Raw genomic sequence first — 20,426 nt, forward strand, 5'->3', positions numbered from 1 at the left:
GTTGTCATCATATGTTAATGCAATTATAACTCTGTGTAATTTTGTGATTTCATCATTTTAGTTCGTTGTGTTCAAGTTGAATTGAATTGCCGTATATCACATATTGTGACTTGTGCACTTCAAACAATCATGTCTGTGTTTTTTGTTGTTTTAGTTGAAGTGTGCCTTTGTCGTATTTTTTTGTGGTTGGGGATATCAAAACTTTATGTATATTCAACATCTGAAAATGAAACCTTTTCATATTGTACACCTTATGTTGGAAACCAATAGTTATCAAAGGTAACAGGATTATAATTTAGTACGCCAGACGCGCCAAAACCTACCATCAGAATTAAAGATGCTGTGTATTATTATGGTTAACTTTCTCTTATTTTTCTTTATTAACTGCTTTACAAACAACCTCTTTTTAAATATCAAGCACACGAATCAGCAATATTTTGACTATATTATAAAAGAGAAAACAAACATCAATTGACTCCCATATTTTTATTTTTCACGTGTAGTACATGAATTTGCCATATTTATAAACTAGTTTTGGATTATGTAGATTGATTTTGGAAAGACCTTTTGTCATTCTGTACACAACATCAGATGAATTGGCATTTTGAAATTTCTTGTTCAGATAAACAATACAGTTAATAATATTCGGAAATATTGAGAAAAATAAATGATTCACCTTACTTTTTTATTCAATAATTTTAAATGATGTTCATGCGATTGAAGTAAGCTCTGAAAATATTGAAATGCAATACACTGTCCCTGTATTTTACATGGTAAGACGACTAGAGTCGAGGACAGAAAATTACTGAAATTTTTGGTATTTTTAATTTTGCGGGGATCCATACAAAAGGGCTACATATATCCATTCAGGAACTGAGGTTTTTCTTTTGTTTTTAAATGTAGGTGCTGTTTGAACTAGCCCAACATAAGACATCACAGTTTTTTGTTTGAATAGACGTGGATGTGTATTTATATGTCACATAATGCCAAAACGAACATCAGTGAAGAAGAGGTTTTAAGTGATTGTATCATTGTGAATATTGATAGCCTTAATATGAATAAAAATACATATAGTACGTGGTATAGCCTAAATAGATATATATCGTTTCATTTTCACTGAAATAGTACTCATATTAATATTCTGAATGTGGGATTTTCTAGCTGCATTGAAGACTCATTCGGCTGTTATCTGTTCTTCGGTAGGGTTGTTGTATCTTTGACATATTTCGGATTTCAATTCGCAATTTATCTATCACTTTAAAGTAGACGTCACGTTCCGCTATATAGATGATGTTTATATATTATTTAAAAAAAAGTTTGGTGACTATGTATAACGTATATATCCCATCAAATTAAAATACTGAATACATTATAGGGAAGAACCAAAAATTTGCGAAGGCAAATTTACAGATCTAACATTGTTGGGTTGATGTTTAGACGAGTTGTATATACATTATGTACACAGCCATGTATCACCATCATTGATGGCGATCCGATGGATACATCTGTTGTAGAGTTGTCACTGACTCAGACGTACTTATAAATATAATTATTTTCTGTAACTGTATATTACATTAATTTGTAGGAACCTTTACTATAGATAATTTAGCTGTGTAACAATAACATCTTCATGCCTTATATATCATGTACTGTAGTACGCCACTAGATTAAAACTGACGAGGAAAGGTAACACACGGCCAGCGAAAGCTCTTTTATTGAGAGCCCAGGTGGTCGTGTGATCTAGCGGGACGGCTGCAGTGCAGGCGATTTGGTGTCACGATATCACAGTAGCATGGGTTCGAATCCCGGCGAGGGAAGAACCAAAAATTTGCGAAAGCAAATTAACAGATCTAACATTGTTTGGTTGATGTTTAGACGAGTTATATATATACACACAAATAAGTCTGCTTCATTTGTTGAATTACATGTAGAAATTGATACTGTGTTTTGATTGCAATCAAGGCTATACGACCAAAAGGATGATTTCATCTTCTCATTAGAACTTTCCATTTCTTTGTAACAATATTCTAGCAGTGTCTGCATATGGAGTATACATCACCAAATTGATACAATATTACCCTGTAGGTTGTTGCTGATACGGAATCTATTAAACCATGAATTCATATTTGAAAGTTCAAGTGCTCAATGAGGTTTTATTTTCTTACCATTCCGGAAAACCTAAGATCCTCTAAATCTTGATAGGGATCGTGTTTTTCATACTATAGTTTTGTCATGTTTTGAAGTCTGTTGTTTGTTGTTTTTATATCGTATATTAAATGATGGTAAGCTACTTAACCCCTAAAAGGAGGGATGGTACTTGATTTTTATATGATGAATACATAATATTGCAAACAGAATAAATAAGGTCTGAATCTGGCATATCAGTAACTGCTAGTAGTCCTTTGTTAATTAATGTTCACAATTTTCAATTTGTTTAGTTTCTTCTGTTACATTTTCCAAAACTAGACTCAAATGTTTTACAACAAAATATTTACTGAGCGTTTTGATGTGTGCTTGTTCATTCATTATTGGCTAGCAGTAAAGGGCGATGGTTGAGATCTCACACATTATGCTTAACCCCGCTTATTTTTTGTGCCTTTCCCAAGTCAGGAACCTATGTCTTGTGTTATACTTGTGTGTTTTGTTTAATTTTGATTCATTTATTTCGAAGTGTAGTGTGACATCCGTTTTCGCTGAACTATTGTTACAGTACATTATTGTTTGATTGCCAGCTGAAGGTTCCTCTCGTATCATATTTTTGTTGTGTTAAAGGCCCATTGATAACCTTAGGTTGATGTCCGCTCATTGCTCGTTTTGTTTTCTTATTGACTCAGTCCTCTTTTTCAGCTGCCGACCTGATACATTTGTCTTGGTTATACATGTTATAGAAATTAAAAAAACAGTACGTGCAAGAATACACGATAAGAAAGAGTGTAGGAAATAACTAAACTGCATACACCGACAAATATAATTATGCGTTACTGTGAGACGCTCAAATGGTTAAAAAATAAAAAATTAAAGAATTATAAAATTGAGAAAGGAAATTGGGAATGTGCCAAAGCGACAACAACCCGACCATAGAGTCGACAACAGCAGAAAGCCACCAATAGGTCTTCAATTTAGCGAGAAACTTCCGCACCCGGAGGTGTCCTTCAGCAGGCCCCTTAAAAATATGTATACTAGTTCAGTGATAATGGACGTCATACTAAACTCCGAATTATACACAAGAAACTAAAATTAAAAATCATACAAGACTAACAAAGTTTTTCTACAAATATTATCAGAGAATTTCTGAAATTCAACAAAAACATTTACACTCTCCAATATGCATTTAAACTCCAATACATTTTCATAAAGGCAACTGCACTTAAAAAGATATGACACAACATACATGTATCTAATCAACGACAGTATTGTGCAATACAAATTAACATGTTTTGGAATACACATCGAAGAAAATTAATAGATAATAAAAAAACAACAACATTTAAATGAAAATAATTAGATGTGGAATGATTGACAATGAGAAAACTATTAATCAAAGTTGAAAAAAGTAGATATGGACACATTTAGTAATAGGCAACTGGTACTATTTTTAACAATGAAAAAAACCATAAACTTTTGACATCTGTAAAAAGCTACGACATGAAACTGAGAAAACTAAAGGCCTAATGTATAACAAAATAATTTACGACAATCAGATGTGTCATGAACCAAAGACATCTTCTAAACTACAGGCTCCTAACTAAAGACAGACACATTGTTGAAGATATAAATTAGTACCCCTAAAATGCTAACTTAGACTTTACAGCAACTGTCGATCAAAACTATTCATTGACAAAGCTTGTTTTCAAACTGTGCTTTAAAAATGAATACCATAAAGCAGATTAAGATACTTCAAAACTATTCAGTTCAAATGTGTGATACATGCTGATATTAAAAGAGGGACGAAAGATACCAAAGGGACAGTCAAACTCATAAATCTAAAACAAACTGACAACGCCATGGCTAAAAATGTAAAATGTACGTATATAGTTGAAATCGTATTTATTTGATTAATTCTACATATATATACAAGTTATAGTATGGATACAGGCGATTTTTTTTTAATTTTTATTCAAGCTGTTAGACATAATTAACTTATGATTAGAGAAAATATTTAATACAAACTATAATACATTATATGATTAACCGCTGTTTTAAATTGATATATTGAAATTGAAAACATCTTTTACACGTTAAATGAAGCGTTGTTATAAGGTTGTTTTTGTAAACATGACTACATTTTGCAAGTTAAATAACTGTGGTGAGCAACAAATATACCGGAAAAGTAAGACAATGAACATCAACAAAATTCGCTTACATGACTATTCTTTAAATGATAAAATCAGTTCTTGATTTTTTTTTTAAACATATGGTATTTGTTTACACACAGTCATCCGTGCTATTTGATTTGTTAGATTGTTCAAAGGATGCTGGCGTTTTAAAAGTTTTCAATGAAAACATCCTTTGGAATGTCAGTTTCACTGAAGACCGTCGTGTGTCTGGTTTAGCACATTTCGATTGTCGATCAACTTTGATTCGTAGTGGGCATTGACTAGCACCATCCATTGCTTCGTTTTTGTTGTGCATGTTTCCCCCTTCAATTATATTTTCTTCTATATCTTCTTTTGCATTTTCAGCTTTGGGCGAATCATATACAAAATTATCCACACTTAATTCCGTTACAGTGTATGCATCATTTCCACGTATCCGTGATTGTCTTTTCAATATTGATTTCCGTATACTTCTTCCTCTGTGAACCATACCCTGCCTAATTTGAGAGAATGCTCTTTGAAACTTTGAGGTTTCCTCCTCCCATGGATCTTCATATATCATATCGTTTTCCTTCTGCTTTGTCCTATTATCGTCATTTCCGTCAATGAAAACCTTCTCGTCGGATTTCAAAGTAAAGTCTAAATGATGGTACTCACTTTTTGTTTCAATGCCAGGATCAATGTCTACTTTGTGAGATGGTATATGTCTGATTAATTTCACTGCTGTGTATATAGCATTTTTATTGTTCGCTTTGCCTGTTGAAGAACCTAGACTGTCTGATGTCGTTGTTGTAGATGTAGCATATTTTATGCTTACGCCATTTGTTGATGAAACCGGTCTAATAGTATGCAGACCAATGTTTCCAGGATTTTCACCGTTTACATTTTGTTTTGATGAACCATGTTCGTTTGATTTCAGTGTTAAATTTGTAGCGATTTCAGAGTTGACGTTGTTTGTTGAGGTATCCTTTCCCACTGAACTGAGAGCTGTATATGCCGAATTGTCAGTTTTTAATGTTGGCATGGATAACCTCTTCATGTCGCTTTCACTTGGAATCCATTGCAAACCAAGGTAATCGTTGCAAATGTCTTCTGTTGCAAAATATAAATCTCTTCTTGTCTTTATCGCATTTTGATCTTGTATTTCTAAACTGTACTGTTTCCTACGGAAAACAAATGTATATAAAATGTTAAATGAATATATTTATAGCCTCAGATAGCAAGTAGACACAATTGGAAGGTACAAGCTATTTAAAAATGTCTGTGGAAATTGCAAAGATTATCTAAGACTCACCACAGTTGAAATAAAAATAGACTACCAAGGTAAACAGAGAGTTCTCTGCCATCTTGATTTTAAAAATAGCAGAATTGTAGACGTCTAAATTTTTTTCATACGTTATCTTGAAATTATATCGTCTAATTAGTTATCAAAGGTACAAGGATTATAATTTAATACGCCAGACGCGCGTTTCGCCTGCATAAAACTCACCAGTGACGCTCAGATCAAAAACGTTATAAAGCCAAAAAAAGTACAAAGTTGAAGAGCATTGAGGACCCAAAATTCCAAAAAATTGCGCCTAACTTTTTTTCTTTCACATGAAATTGGAATTTAAATATATTTGTTTAAAATATAAGACAATGTCAGTCATCCTCTAGCTAGTAAAACGCTCCTTAAGCCATATCGTTTTGTATTTTTATTTACATAAAGCAAGATTAAAGCAACATTTACGAATGTGACCTACCGAATTAGACTATTTACCGGATTTGTAATAACACAAGCCACACAACGAGTGCCACATGTAGAACAGGATATGCTTACCCTTCCGGAGCACATGAGAGAACCCCCAGTTTTCATTTTATTTTCAATCTATGAGTTTGATTGGCACTCTGGTATCTTTCGTCCTGCTTTTAGGCAAATAAAACTTGATTTTTTAGAATTGAACAAAATTTAAAAAAAAAGCATTTTGATTTTGAAAGGGCAAAATAAGACATGTGAAAACAATACTTTATAGGAGAAACTAATTACACACATACCTCTTTTGTCTGTGTAAATACAATACAAATATAGCTGTTGATATAATAAGAATAGACAGAAATGCTGTGATACCTGCAATGCAAAATTTTATGTTGTTCTCTTTATCTTAATTCCAAAAAAATACGCGTAAGTTAATCAAGCAGTGGTTTAAAATGCAGTAAACTGTTTATCAATGCATAATACATGAAAACAATTTATTACATTTAAGAATACATACAGTGAAATGCACTTATGAAGAATTCGAACCGTTTACAAACTTTGCTTACAATGAACTATTGTTCATTCAATATTTGTTCCCCCTTTTTGATAATATCTCATAAAAAGAAAACCTCATAAATGAATTGCTTTTCTGTATATCGGCTACTGCAGTGACAGTAACAGTGACAGTGAAATGATGATAACATACAGACCACATCAAAATTTCAAAGTCTAAAAATATTAGTTCGCGTCATGCTTATTTTTTATTGTAAATTTCCGTGGTTCATAAACATTTACGTACATGGACCTTAGTTATTATAACTGCAAACTTTTTTTTTTTATATAAAAGCAGAACAAAAATTCAAAACTTGTCTGGATTTTTCAATTGGTTAACAAATAAACGTTATTTCAATTTCTATAAACGTTTTACGAGATGATCGATATTATCATATGGATTGATGTTTGAAAATATTGTCAATTCTAAATAAAAAATGTAACACAGATTTTCTTTGATTTTTCGAAAACTAAATCATCACAACCAGAGTTTGAACAGATCTTTTTCAGACTATATGTAAACAATGCAGCCATAATCCATGGTCGACAAAAAATGCAAGCTTGTTGAACATTGAAATTTGTTAGACATTTTGTTGGGCATTTTCAAATATAGGTACATTTATATGTATATGTAAATGTGTAATATACAAATGAACTGCACTGCAAGGAGAGTAAACATTGATTTTCAAACAGTCTCACCAATGATTATGATAAAGACGTCAGTTATCCTTGTTCTGTCAATTTCCTCGTACTCCTCGAACGGTTCGTACCCATTTTCATTGCTGTCTGTAGAATTAGAACTATTCGATGCTGCCTCAGTAAGTTGTGATGCACTTAGAGTCGTAGTCGTGTGTCGAGATGTCCCTGCAATTATTACTTACATTTTCAAATAAAAAGGCAGCACTAATGTCTTACAGATAACTTCTAAGTTTTGAAATATTGTTATATTTATTAGAGATCCGGGCAACTGAATACAGTTCCAACTCGGATTTGTTTTGTCATTTGAAAAATATAGCCCTTGATAGAGCAGAAAATACCACTTTTGTTAAAGTCATATGAAACCTCAAACTAAAAAAAAAAAAAATATGCATATTTTTTTTTATTACTAAATGGATAGTTTTCATTATCCAACTTATGTACATATACTTTTTCTACGGAAAGTTCTTTAATTTGTCCACATTTAGAAAAAGTTTACTTAGTTTTAATAGCTTGCTTCCAGGAAGCAGTTCGCCGAAATACTTTCCGTATGCATAGTGACCTGAGCGTAACCCTCTTCGTAAAAATCCGGTGATCGTAATACGCATGGATCTGTCATTAAAATAAAGAATTATCTGATTGTACATGTTAAAAACGTGCCCAATACCCATGCTTTTTGTAATTTGTTTACTACAAGGTAACAATCGGTATACTTCGGCTTCAAAACATAGCATTTAATGAGCAGCCATATTTGTTAAATCATAACAGAGGGAGAGAAAAAAAATGACGATTAGTACTTGGACAAAAAATGATAACATCGTGCACAGCGTTCTAAGTTTATGATATATACATGCATTGGTTCAAGAATTGGATATAACATTAGTTTTCACCACTTACTCGTTTCATATGACTTTAAGTTTCAAGTATTCACTGGGGTAAAGCTGATGACCGTAACTGCATTCACGGTCATCCCAAGATGTCGGATGAAAAATTAGGTCAGTTTCTGTATTGTCTGTTAAAGTGTTTCTATATCATTTTCTTTACAAATCATACATTGAAACGATGTAAATTTATAAAAGAATCACTCGAAAATCACTAATTACTTCCGAGAAATGTGCATGAAACGGGAAAATCGATTTGAAAAAATCGTTAAGATGACCGTAAATCATAATCAAAATATTTTCAAGATGACCGTAACATAAAACAAGGATGACCGTGATTGGTAAAAAGATGACCGTAACTTGTAAAGGATGACCGTAAATTGCATTTTTCTCGTAAACAATGAAATATTTATTGATATCGACGTTAAAATTTTAACACAAATTGACAGCGATACGACGAAAAATTGAAGAAACATGAATGTGTCCCTAGTACACGGATGCCTTATCTACACTATCATTTTCTATGTTTAGTGGACTATGAAAATGGGATAAAACTGTAATTTGGCATTAGAATTAAAAAGATCATACCATAGGGGAAAATGTGTACTAAGTTTCAATTTTATTTAACTTGAAGCTGGACAGACGGACAAACAAACAGACGAACGGAAGAACGTACGCACAGACCAGAAAAACATAATGCCAATAAATGGAGCATTAAAAACATTAATAATACATACGAATATTTGGTAATCGAGCCCATGTGTATGGTTCCAGAGGAAGCAGATTAAAATCTTAATTTGTCTTGATATATGCAGGCGGAAACACTTTTGAAATAGAACAAAAGAATCGAAGCTCTGTGTTTATCGAGAAAGCGATAAATGTTAACTGTAATGTTTGATATAGTAACAAAATTTTAAAAAGTTAATAGAAACAAATAAAACGACAATTTTCTTATTTCAAAAACACCATTTGCATAAGTTTTCAATGTATCTATTACATAGTAATGCAAAACAATAAGATATCAAGTCGACGACATGGTTCTTATCGGGGCCTTTTATAGCTGACTATGCAGTATGGACTTTGCTCATTGTTGAAGGCCTTACGGTTACCTATAGTTGTTAATGTTTGTGTCATTTTGGTCTTTTCTGGATAGTTGTCTCATTGGCAATAATACCACATCTTCTTTTTTATATATAGTATCTATAATTTGGATGTAGAAAATACATAACCTCCGATTTTTTTTATCACGGACGGAGAACATATCAATCTTTTAGTTCAGAAATTTTCGTGTCTGTCCTTCTATTATGTGAATCAAGAAAAAATTCCCCAAAACAGGTAACGATTGTATCGAAACGAGAAAAATCGAGTGCACCTTTTTATGTTAGGGCATGTTTGGGGTGTATATTTTGTCTTTAAAACGTACAAAGCAAGAGTATTTTATATAGCATCTCGCTTCAGATTCTACATTATTATATATCAAAGCTACAGGTTGACTTTATAACGTAAACAAATGACAGTATGAAAAGATGAAATATATGGGTCAAGTGAGATACCTATCTAAAGAATAAAAAAACCCAGAGTAGGTGTGTTCGAATAGCTATTTTTTCTAAAAGTACTTGACGACAGTCTTTTAATTTGAATGATGAAAATGGATATCTTCGAAAAAATATGATTTTCTTGTGTGTGATAACTAGGGTTTATAATCTTCAACTACTGAAAATGTTTAGTCTGCCCTTCCACGAAATATTTAATTAGAATTTTTTTTAAATGCTTAAGAATTTTCAAAAATTCCATCTGACATCCGAACAGACAATATTTTTAAGTTGAATCAATGCAGACAAGATCATTAACTAAATGCTCATTAGCTAGTAGATACATTTGTCTTTTAAAATATAACTGACATATAACGATCGATCGTAATGGTGCTATGTGGATAAATTTATCAGTTTTCAAGAGCAAAATTGGCAGAGCGTCATCCCTACAATGGCTTCCATTTCTACGATTGTGAGCATGAACTGGCGTAATGGGGAGATAATTTTGAAGAAGTAGAATCCTGACTGTATGAATAACATTTCTGTATATATACAAATTGACAACGTTCCGCCTTGTGATACGCTTTTCGTACAATACTATTTTAAGGATCTACTTTGCTGGAGCTCACCTTCACTAGTTTATTCGAATGATATTTTCAAAATGTTTCTGTTATTTTATTTGCATGACAAAATGAAAGACGATATAATATCAATGGGTGTACATGCAAATTTTTGGCATTTTTAAAAATGTGTATTTATTATATGTCTTTTAAAGGAATCCCAGAAACAAACAAAAAATCTTTTGTCGAGCAGTTGAAGGCTGTGCACCGCATTTTTTTTATTATGCTTGTAAGGTGTCATTTTATCGCGCTTTTGTAGCATTTTTTCCCTTCCTGTTCATTTGAATGTCTTTTGTCAAATTCATTTTAAAAATTAAACCCTCTACTGTAAAAAAGATACATATGGTAATCTTTGCATTTGAAGCACGTCTTATTTTCTTCTACCTATAGGATAAAACTCTCATATTTATATGTGTATACCAACACGATTAATCATTTGATATAAAAAGATAGTTATATAAATACGGATATTTCTTAGAATTGAGGGTCATCCTTTGAAAGTTACGGTCATCATTTACAAATTACGGTCATCTTAAAAGCAGTTACGGTCAGCCTTGTTATGAATCTCTGATTCTGTTACGGTCATCTCGATTGTGATTTACGGTCATCTTGGCGATTTTTTCAAATCGAATTTCCCGTTTCATGCACATTTCTCGGAAGTAATTAGTGATTTCCGAGTGATTCTTTTATAAATTTACATCGTTTCAATGTATGATTTGTAAAGAAAATGATATAGAAACACTTTAACAGACAATACAGAAACTGACCTAATTTTTCATCCGACATCTTGGGATGACCGTGAATGCAGTTACGGTCATCAGCTTTACCCCAGTGAGTATTTGATTAATTTAACAGTAGTTTATCAATGTTCAAAACCTATCTACGGTTCTACCAAATTATAAGAATTTAAAAAATTATATTAAGACCATAATAAACAGGGAACAAACCGTCATTTTCCGTGTGAAAAATATCATACGTTGTATTTAAGTCGAAGTGTGCGTCATTGCACGCCTCTAGCGGAATACGGGATTAAAAACGTTCGTCGTAAGTCACGCAAGTTATCTCCCTTACTCCAAGAAAGGACACACGAAAGAGAAACTACTTTCTGAGGTCTATAACGAATCTAACAAGCACGCCTGTGCTGTCTTAAACCTCATAGAAATTATCTAAATAACTCCAATTAGAAATCACAACATTCTAAACGTTGTTCTGTGTGCAGCCTGACGTAAAAACACTGTTTTTTTTTGTTTTAGACGTGTAGGAGAAGGCATTTCGTGTTTATAATTTTGAAATTTATGAACAATTTGTTTTACCAGTTGATTGTAATGTGAACTTTTACTTAATAATTTTTAATACTTAAGTCACTGTGGTTTAATGATAATCATTATTTTAAATTTATACAGAGGAAATTTTAAATTTTTCTTAACTCATTTTTATTTTTTGAAACTTTTTTTACTTTTCTTTCATTTTGATTAATTTTAAATTTTTGAAATTTTTTGTGTGGGTTGTACATTCTTTTATATTATTCTATTTAACCGACAATCAATGTTTTCATTTTACACGCCACTGCTCAGAAATTGTATTTATGTGATTGTATATTTTGCTTTTACCTTATGTATCTTATTTTTTGTTTATTCATGTTAAGCGCTTAGGGTAATTTTTCAAATTATATAATGCGCTATATAAATATTGTATAATAATAAAATAATAATAATTTATAATATCAACAGAAAGAAAAAACGCCTCACAACAAAATTATAAACAAATAAACAAATAAACATGTAACAATTTTTCTTCTATTGATATCAAATTAATTAAAATGACCTTCTTTTCCGATTTATTTTTACAAGCAGAATCTACATGTAAAATTAAAAAAAAAATCCATTGTGTAGTTTAATTACGTACACTTCGCCTTAACTGCACATGTTGCATGTATCAATGAACTCACTATATATACCATACTTAAATTGTGTACGCTAGACGTGCGTTTTGTCTATTACAGTAACACATGCAAATATGTTCTTACTAGTGTTCAATGTATCAGCTGTAATTGCAGGTGTGTATGCAGGAGAACATCTGATTGGTAAACGATTGTTACAAGGCGATTGTCTTACAGCAGGAGGATATCCAACTTCCTGTGAAGCTGATAAACATCTTTGATTTCTCATTTTTTTCGTGATATCTAAAAGAAAGTGAAATATTTCTAAAAAGTTTCAAACACATCCATCATTCATTAATCATGGTAAATACTGACATTATAAGACAAATATAAGGTAAACGATATGATTCAATATAATTGATATTATTGAGAATATTTACCTTTTAAGGCATCGATGTCAGTTAGATTATCTACCCATAGTTCCATTGAAAATCTTAAAACGTTTGTCCAATATGAGTTTCCTTCTGAAAGGATATTCCGAAGACTAGGGTTGTTTTTGACCGGGTAGTAGTCCAAAATAGAACACTTCTTTTGTGCTGCATCAAACGTATAATCATTGTCATCAATGACACTAAATTCTGAAGAAAACATAAAAAAACTGCCTTTTTTTTTTATAATATTACAACACTGTTGTCATTTATCATTTTACTATTAAAACTTATCAGTACTGGAAAACAAAAAACGGTTTATGCTGAAATTTAGATGATTTTATAAATACAATATGACAAATAATTGCAAATATAAATAAATTGTAAATTATAGTAAATGTAGCAAAACATTAAGAAACCGTTAGATAAGATGATATATGTAATCGGTATACTAGTAGTTTTACTTGGAATAGGTCATACGAATCCTAAAACTGTGATTGAAGTTTATTAACATGATGATCTTTTGCATTTTCTGTTGCGTTCGTCAAGATGTAGAAATATACGAAAATGAGACTTTTACGCTTACTTTAAAACTTAAATTTGAGACATTAATGGCGTCAATTTAAGCATATCTATTCCATCTGTGAATGTTTATTATACCATAAATAATATTAGAATCTCCCTTATATATTTTGTAGGAAAGTGTGATGTTTTCAGTAAGAAACAGTCCATTTCTTTTGGGGTTTTTTTTCAAAACATTCAATGTATGCAAGTTTTATTAAAGTGTAGCAATGTTATTTTACGTACCTTTTTCTGATGTTTCACATAAGATCGAATGCTTTGTATTACACGGTGCACCCTTTAGAAATATATTTTTCGTCCTTTTGTCGAGTTGTATAATTGTACATTGCAGTTCCTGGTTATTAAAACCTCTTGGATTATCTAAAAGAACAACCATGATACTGTAATAGTATTATTATTTGTATTCCCTCACACGTCTTTACGCTCATGATTGCTCTTCACGATATAGCTTAGCATGCACTAGAAGTGTTAAATAACACCAATCATCAACCAAGATAATTATGCGCTTTGCATACAAAAAGGCTGTTTTTTTTAAATCAAATACCAGGAAGTACGTTTGGTTTGAGACTTTTTCTTATTCCACATCTTGAGCACTAATTGTTTATAGTTATTTTTAGTAATAGAAAAATAGTTTTCAGCTAAAACAATTAAAATTGCAGCCTTAATGAAACTTTTGCTATAAAAAGGTTTGCTTTCTTTTAAATGTTACATGTATATGAGCATTGATCAAAGTCGTTAGTTTTTTGTTTTTTTTCAATCAATGATCTGTTTTTATTTAGATGAGAGCTTCTTTTCTAGTACGATTCAGAGAGATTATATCAACACTCTGAGTTTGAGTTCAGTATTTGCATGAAATATTTTGTTGCAGAATAATTTTAATTGTAATTGTGACAATACCTTATAATAAAGTTAAGTTTAATCTGTGAGTTGATTTATTTGTGTTTTAAATTAACTTCAGTGATATTTCAAAATCTAGGATGTAAAGGATATAAGCCGATAACAGTCCATCCTGTAAAAGATTGGACAGGTCTGAGGCCGCAGGCCCAGGTCCTGTTCAATATTTTACAACATGGACTGTTAGAGGCATATATCTTACTTAAAACATTGTTAAACTCGTCAAAAAGGTAAAAAATGCAATCAAATAAAACAAGGTGAAAATTGTTTTGTGAATAAACTTTCTTTATATTAAAATGTATTCTACATGTTTCCCCTTTGAAACAGTTGTTCAACTTAAACAATAGAAGAAAAAAAAATGTACAGCTGAAGGTATGCGTATCATGATTTTTGCGAGCAAAAGGACTACTATAAATATGTTCCGTGAATACCTTTACATGCTTTTTGTGTTTCAAAATAGATAAAGACGTTGAAAGTATATTTCTAATGCATAAAACGAAGAAAGTGGTGATAAGTGATTGTGTTGTTTCAAACTTTTGATTCAACATGTTCAAATCAAATGTGTATTTATATATATTCGATTTAAGTGTGGATTACATAGGCACATAGAGGATATATAGGAAGAAAGATACGAAGTTAGCAATATCCTTTAACTCTACTTTTCGCTATATAGATGATGTTCTTTCACTAAATAATTCAAAATTTGGTGACTATGTGGAAGGCATCTATCCAATCGAGCTAGAGATAAAGGATACTACAGATACAGTTACGTCGGCCTCATATCTTGACTTACATCTAGAAATTGACAATGAGGGTCGGTTAAAAACAAAACTTTACGACAAAAGAGATGATTTCAGCTTTCCAATTGTGAACTTTCCATTTCTAAGTAGCAACATTCCAGCAGCACCTGCATACGGGGTATATATCTCCCAGTTGATACGATATTCCCGTGCTTGCATTTCCTATCATGATTTTCTTGATAGAGGGTTGCTGCTCACAAGGAAGCTATTAAACCAAGAGTTCCATATGGTGAAGTTGAAATCATCCCTTCGTAAATTGTACGGACGTCATCACGAGTTGGTTGACCGTTATGGAATAACCGTTTCACAAATGATATCGGATATGTTCCTTACATCGTAACTACAATCCCCTTCCCTTTCATGAATGTGACCTACCGAATTAGACCATTTACCGGATTTGTTATCACATAAGCAACACGACGGGTGCCGCATGTGGAGCAGGATCTGCTTACCCTTCCGGAGTACCTGAGATCACCCCTAGTTTTTTGGTGGGGTTCGTGTTGTTTATTCTTTAGTTTTCTATGTTGTGTCGTGTGTGCTGTTGTTTGTTTGTCTTTTTCATTTTTAGCCATGGCGTTGTCAGTTTGTTTTAGATTTATAAGTTTGACTGTCCCTTTGGTATCTTTTGTCCTTCTTATCTAGTTTATTCTCGGGTTTGCATTTCTTACTAGTTGAATGAAAAAAAAAACACATGTGAAGACAGGTTCACGTTGAACCACATTGAGTGCACCGCAGTCGATTTTGTTCCAAATATATAATTTATAGGAACAAATGAAGAGATAACAACGTGCAATAATGTTCCATTCTTTTGTTGTTCATCGGAATTTTCAAGAGAATGGGATTGTTTACCCATCTGATAATCCATCTTTTTTATCGATTATTTTCCTGGAAGGCCGTGTCACCATTTTCTTCCGTTTATTTGTGTATTGATGTCCCTTGTGTTATTTATTTTTAATATAACGGAACATATTTTTGTTTCTCGATTTCCTTTTGCCAAAAAAAAACCTCTCTATAACATACAACGACCACTACGAAAAAAGTGCGAATCGAACACACGGTTGATTTGTTTAACAGATAGCATGCAGTTTCCTTAATTCTGCTTAAGTTCCCATATCCATCGTCGTTCATGAGCGAAATGTTGCATTATATTCATATTCAAGCAATTACATAAGACATAAAAAAAACTTGTAAATCAACGCAAAATCCTGAAAAAAAATATAACAACTATTGTAGTCCCGTAGTATATGAGACAAGTTCTAGATTTTCACTTTTACACAGGGTGAGGTTTATGTTCTTTATGGTCAGTATATTGCGGCGTGATCTATCAAACGTAAAAAAACATTATTTTAGTGTTTTTTTTTTAAATTGTAGATGAAAACTGATGTTAGGAAGAATATGGGCTACATCATAGGTCAATTTTGATAACCAAAGACGGACTAGAATAAATATTTTGGTAGTGTTAAAATCAATTTGAAAGTGATTTTTTTTTCTCAAGAAACTGTTTTGACGAGTGACATAATTATTCTATTTGAAGGTGAATTTAATAAAATGTTTTTTTTGTAATTGTCATTTGTTATTTGGTTGTATTTTTTCTTTTCACATGATGAAAATACTTGGCGAAATTGATAGTTTTTTTTCAGTGATTGGACTATTATGTACCTGTAAGAACTAGTTATGCTACCTTCAGCTGTCAAATTTTTTTAAGAAAGAGGAAGGTTATTCTTCAAAAATATTGGACAGCTAAAGGTAACATAATGGTTTTTTTTACAAGTAAATGATAGTCCAATCACTGAAATAAAGAACGAATACAACAAAAGAATGATGTCACAACCATGTTTTAACTAAACTTAATGATCAAGGCTTTCGTTCGATATCATACTTTTATCGATGTGCTTACAAAATATATCTTCATGGATCTATCTACCGATTGGATAATCTAACCTAAGAGTTTCACAATCAGCCGTTTATTATTATTACCTTTCGTTATATTAATAGTTTTGTATACATCAAAGTATTTATTTCTTTTTCCAGATTTGCAATCTTCTGGATCAGTTGTGTGTAGATTCTTCTTTGAGTTTAAGCATCTGCAATGTTCAATCTGCAAAAAACGTACTATGCGCATTATTTTGTGTCAATTTAAAAAAAAAACCATTTGATATCAAATATCAACGTGCAATGACATTTCACTTGACATGACCATTTGCTTCTATTTGCAATCCTTAACATCTTGTTGAAATCCTCGCTGTGATTTTATGATAACGAACACACATAAACGTGCATTACCGTTTACTCTTTTTTGTCCAGTGATTGGACTTGAATTGTAATATATAATACTTCGTGTTCATTTTGATTAATACCAAACCGTAATATATTGTAGGAAAATTCAGATTCTTTGGAAGGGTCTGTGTATTGCAGGGGTCTGCTTTCGGAATAAATCAAAGTGAAATTTGACAGAATTAATGCGCTTTAAGCATATCAAAATTTAATGATTACCTCTAATGTAAAATATTCAAATGCATCACACTTTAAGAGACAGGCTGCTGAAGAGATATTTGGATATCGAACAGAGTCATCAATGAAACTGGTGACATTGTAGAAACAACCTAAAATCACGATAAATATTATTCTAATAAATTTCAGAATACATCTACAATGTGAATAATATATATGAGAACAATTTAATTGTATTTGGATTACTGTAATGTAATGTAGCAGTAATTGATGTTTGGGGGTAATGTGATATTATTTAGTCTTCTATAGTACACAATTTGACGCCAGGTTTGTATAGATTAAGCCTCTGGTCGGTGGCGTATCCAGGAGGAGGGGGATTCTGGCTCAGATTTTAGAGGTTGAACCCTTAAGCTCTACTGTGATAGTCGAACTTAGCATATTTATTCACCTTTACTGCAAGGATTTCAAACTCCTGTGGGTAGTATGTCCCCTTATAAATGACTGAAACGGCCCCTGCTGCCCTGGGTTAGGCCCTTCTTTTTAAAAAATACAGCATATCACATCAGGGGCGATTCTAGTCTAAATAATTACGACGGCTTGGTATATATGAGACAAAAGACACAAAATTATTGATCAAAATCGAATATAAATAATCCAACAATTTTGCAGCATTCTCGTCCATTTTATTGAAGATAAATGCATATATATGTAGATACTATGGTAGAAAATAGCAGGTTATCTTTGTTATGCTACATACCTAGGTATGCCACCCATGGAGTTGTAAGGTAATAGCCTCCTATCCATGATTCCGGGTATTGAACATCCATTGTTTGGATTTCTTGTTGATTCGCAAGAGTACATCTTGATGCGCTGTTAATCCATGTAAGTGTATCTACAATACATATGTTTAGTTTACCAATATCATATGGATAGCAGTAGTGTTCATTTATGGAGTGATTATTAATTATCTGAACTACTACTATTACTTTTTTGAATGTACTGTACATGATACAAAAAACTAAAAGCCTACCTCCAGACATCAAACCAGCCAAAAATGAATAATAAATGTAGACTAACAATATATTTCCAACCATTTTGATATCTGTATTTATGAATTATCAATTTAAATGCGGAAACAATAATTTGAATTGTATACGTTTTAAATGATTTGAAACTATACAATAGATATATTATTCTAAAAGGAACATAAAGACTTTACAGATAAAACATTGTAAACATGCGAAAGTTCTGGCTATATGGAGCATTTGTGTTCAATGTTGTGTCTTCATTCATTCATTCATTCTTTTGTTTGCATTCTATCTTTATTTTCTCCTGAAGTAAGTGTATATTTGTTTTGCAGTTATGCTTCGACTAACACTTTGCAAATTGTTCCCACCACTTTTATCCAAAACGTTGACATGAAATTGAGTTCGAAGGACAATGTACAAAAATGTGTCTACAAGTTACGTGATGGTTCCCGAATTGCACAATTTTCCAAGACAAAAGTTTCAATTATGTGTTTATTTTGTAAATGTATCCTTATTTACTATATAGCCCCACTAACTTAATTTCAATTCAAATTGAATCACAAAAAATAAGTGCAGGCTAGTTATTCATTTTTTTTCAGTAATGAATTGCTGTAGCATGTTCTTATTGCGAAATTTCAAAATATGACACTTTTCGGACGTTTCCGTAGATTTTAATGTTTCTGATGATAGTCTCATATATTTATGTGTATAATTTGTGTATGTTAGAGTATTGTATGATAAAAGTCGTTCATAATGTCAAACAAAAGACGATTTAGTCTCTTAGGAAACTTTTAAGTTTTACGCAACTTTCTTTGTTGAATCAGTGCAATTCATGTACTGTGACCTTATGTTTTGAAGTTATTTGTGCATAACATGTGAATTACTTTTTTGGATTCGAGCGTCAATGATGAGTCTTTTGTAGACGAAAAGCGCGTCTGGCGTATATACAAAATTTAGTCCTGGTACCTATGATGAGTTTATTGATATGTTAAATGAACTACAAAAACCGTGTGGTATATGAAAACATTACAGCATGAACATAAAAAAACCAACTTGTGGTCAGCAGATAATCTTAAAACCATCGAAATTTCAAATATTTCGAAATGTTAGACGATTGTTACCTTCGATTTCTTTGCGATGTAGGTAAAGGCAATATCTTTGTATAGTTTGAATGCTTGCTTAACCGTGAAGTGGTTATTAGGTTAGGTAAACAACCCTCTTTTTAGAGTAGACAAGTCCGACATATAAACAATATAACTGTCTGTAGGACTATGTTACTTCGTTATAAATGTTTTTTCTCCCCGAAATATTTCTAGCTCAGTCTTCATCAGGAATGCCAACACCCAACTATTTCGAAGCCAAAGGTTTAGAGATAACTTGAACACATATCTTATGTTTCTTCTACATGAAATCAAAATATTCACAAATAAAAATTCACTATGAGTAACATAATTGGCTTCCTAAATTAAGCATGTACATATAACATATCCGTAGACCCCTACCCACCCCTTTTCCAAGATATATGTTTCTCATAATGCCTGGTGACTATTATTTAGCTTGGCGTATTTATTATACATGAAGTTATGGTGATGTTTTTGTTTTGTTCATTTTGACTATGCAACATTCTGGAATATAATTCAATGTAGTACTTTAATGATCGTTCACTAATCGGTTGACAAGTTTATCCCGTTCATATAGATACAAGTCCAATGATGAGACGTTATTTCATTTTAGGACAAACAATGGAAAATCTGTACGAAAATATAAACGCATCGGTATATTTAATATTGTTTTGATCGTCCAACTAATCATGAAGTGAAGTTTATTCTATGGCATTGACATCAGGACGAACTCATGTTTAAAATATACAACATATTGCCGGGATTTTTTTATGAATTAGGGAAACTCACAATTAAGGATCTGCATTGCTAAACATTCTAGAAATATATTATGGTGTTCTTCGGTAGACTTTTGTTAGCAAATTATTAATGGTTATCGTTATAATGAACACAATTGAAATATCTCTCAAATC

General features: G+C 31.9%; 1 protein-coding gene across 1 annotated transcript; it reads right to left on the reverse strand.

The window, feature by feature from the left end:
• Positions 1-4,318: 4,318 nt before the first annotated feature.
• LOC139488970 (uncharacterized) lies at positions 4,319-18,497 on the reverse strand. Its single transcript, XM_071274961.1, has 10 exons — positions 18,397-18,497; positions 18,124-18,258; positions 17,409-17,518; positions 16,893-17,013; positions 13,447-13,581; positions 12,652-12,849; positions 12,359-12,514; positions 7,303-7,467; positions 6,351-6,423; positions 4,319-5,479 (listed from the first exon to the last, which is right to left on the reverse strand). The coding sequence occupies exons 1-10, from the start codon at positions 18,458-18,460 to the stop codon at positions 4,426-4,428; spliced, it is 2,211 nt and encodes a 736-aa protein (XP_071131062.1). The 5' UTR covers positions 18,461-18,497; the 3' UTR covers positions 4,319-4,425.
• Positions 18,498-20,426: the final 1,929 nt, after the last annotated feature.

The sequence above is a fragment of the Mytilus edulis genome, chromosome 9 (assembly GCF_963676685.1).
Source record: "Mytilus edulis chromosome 9, xbMytEdul2.2, whole genome shotgun sequence".
NCBI classification, from domain to species: domain Eukaryota; kingdom Metazoa; phylum Mollusca; class Bivalvia; order Mytilida; family Mytilidae; genus Mytilus; species Mytilus edulis.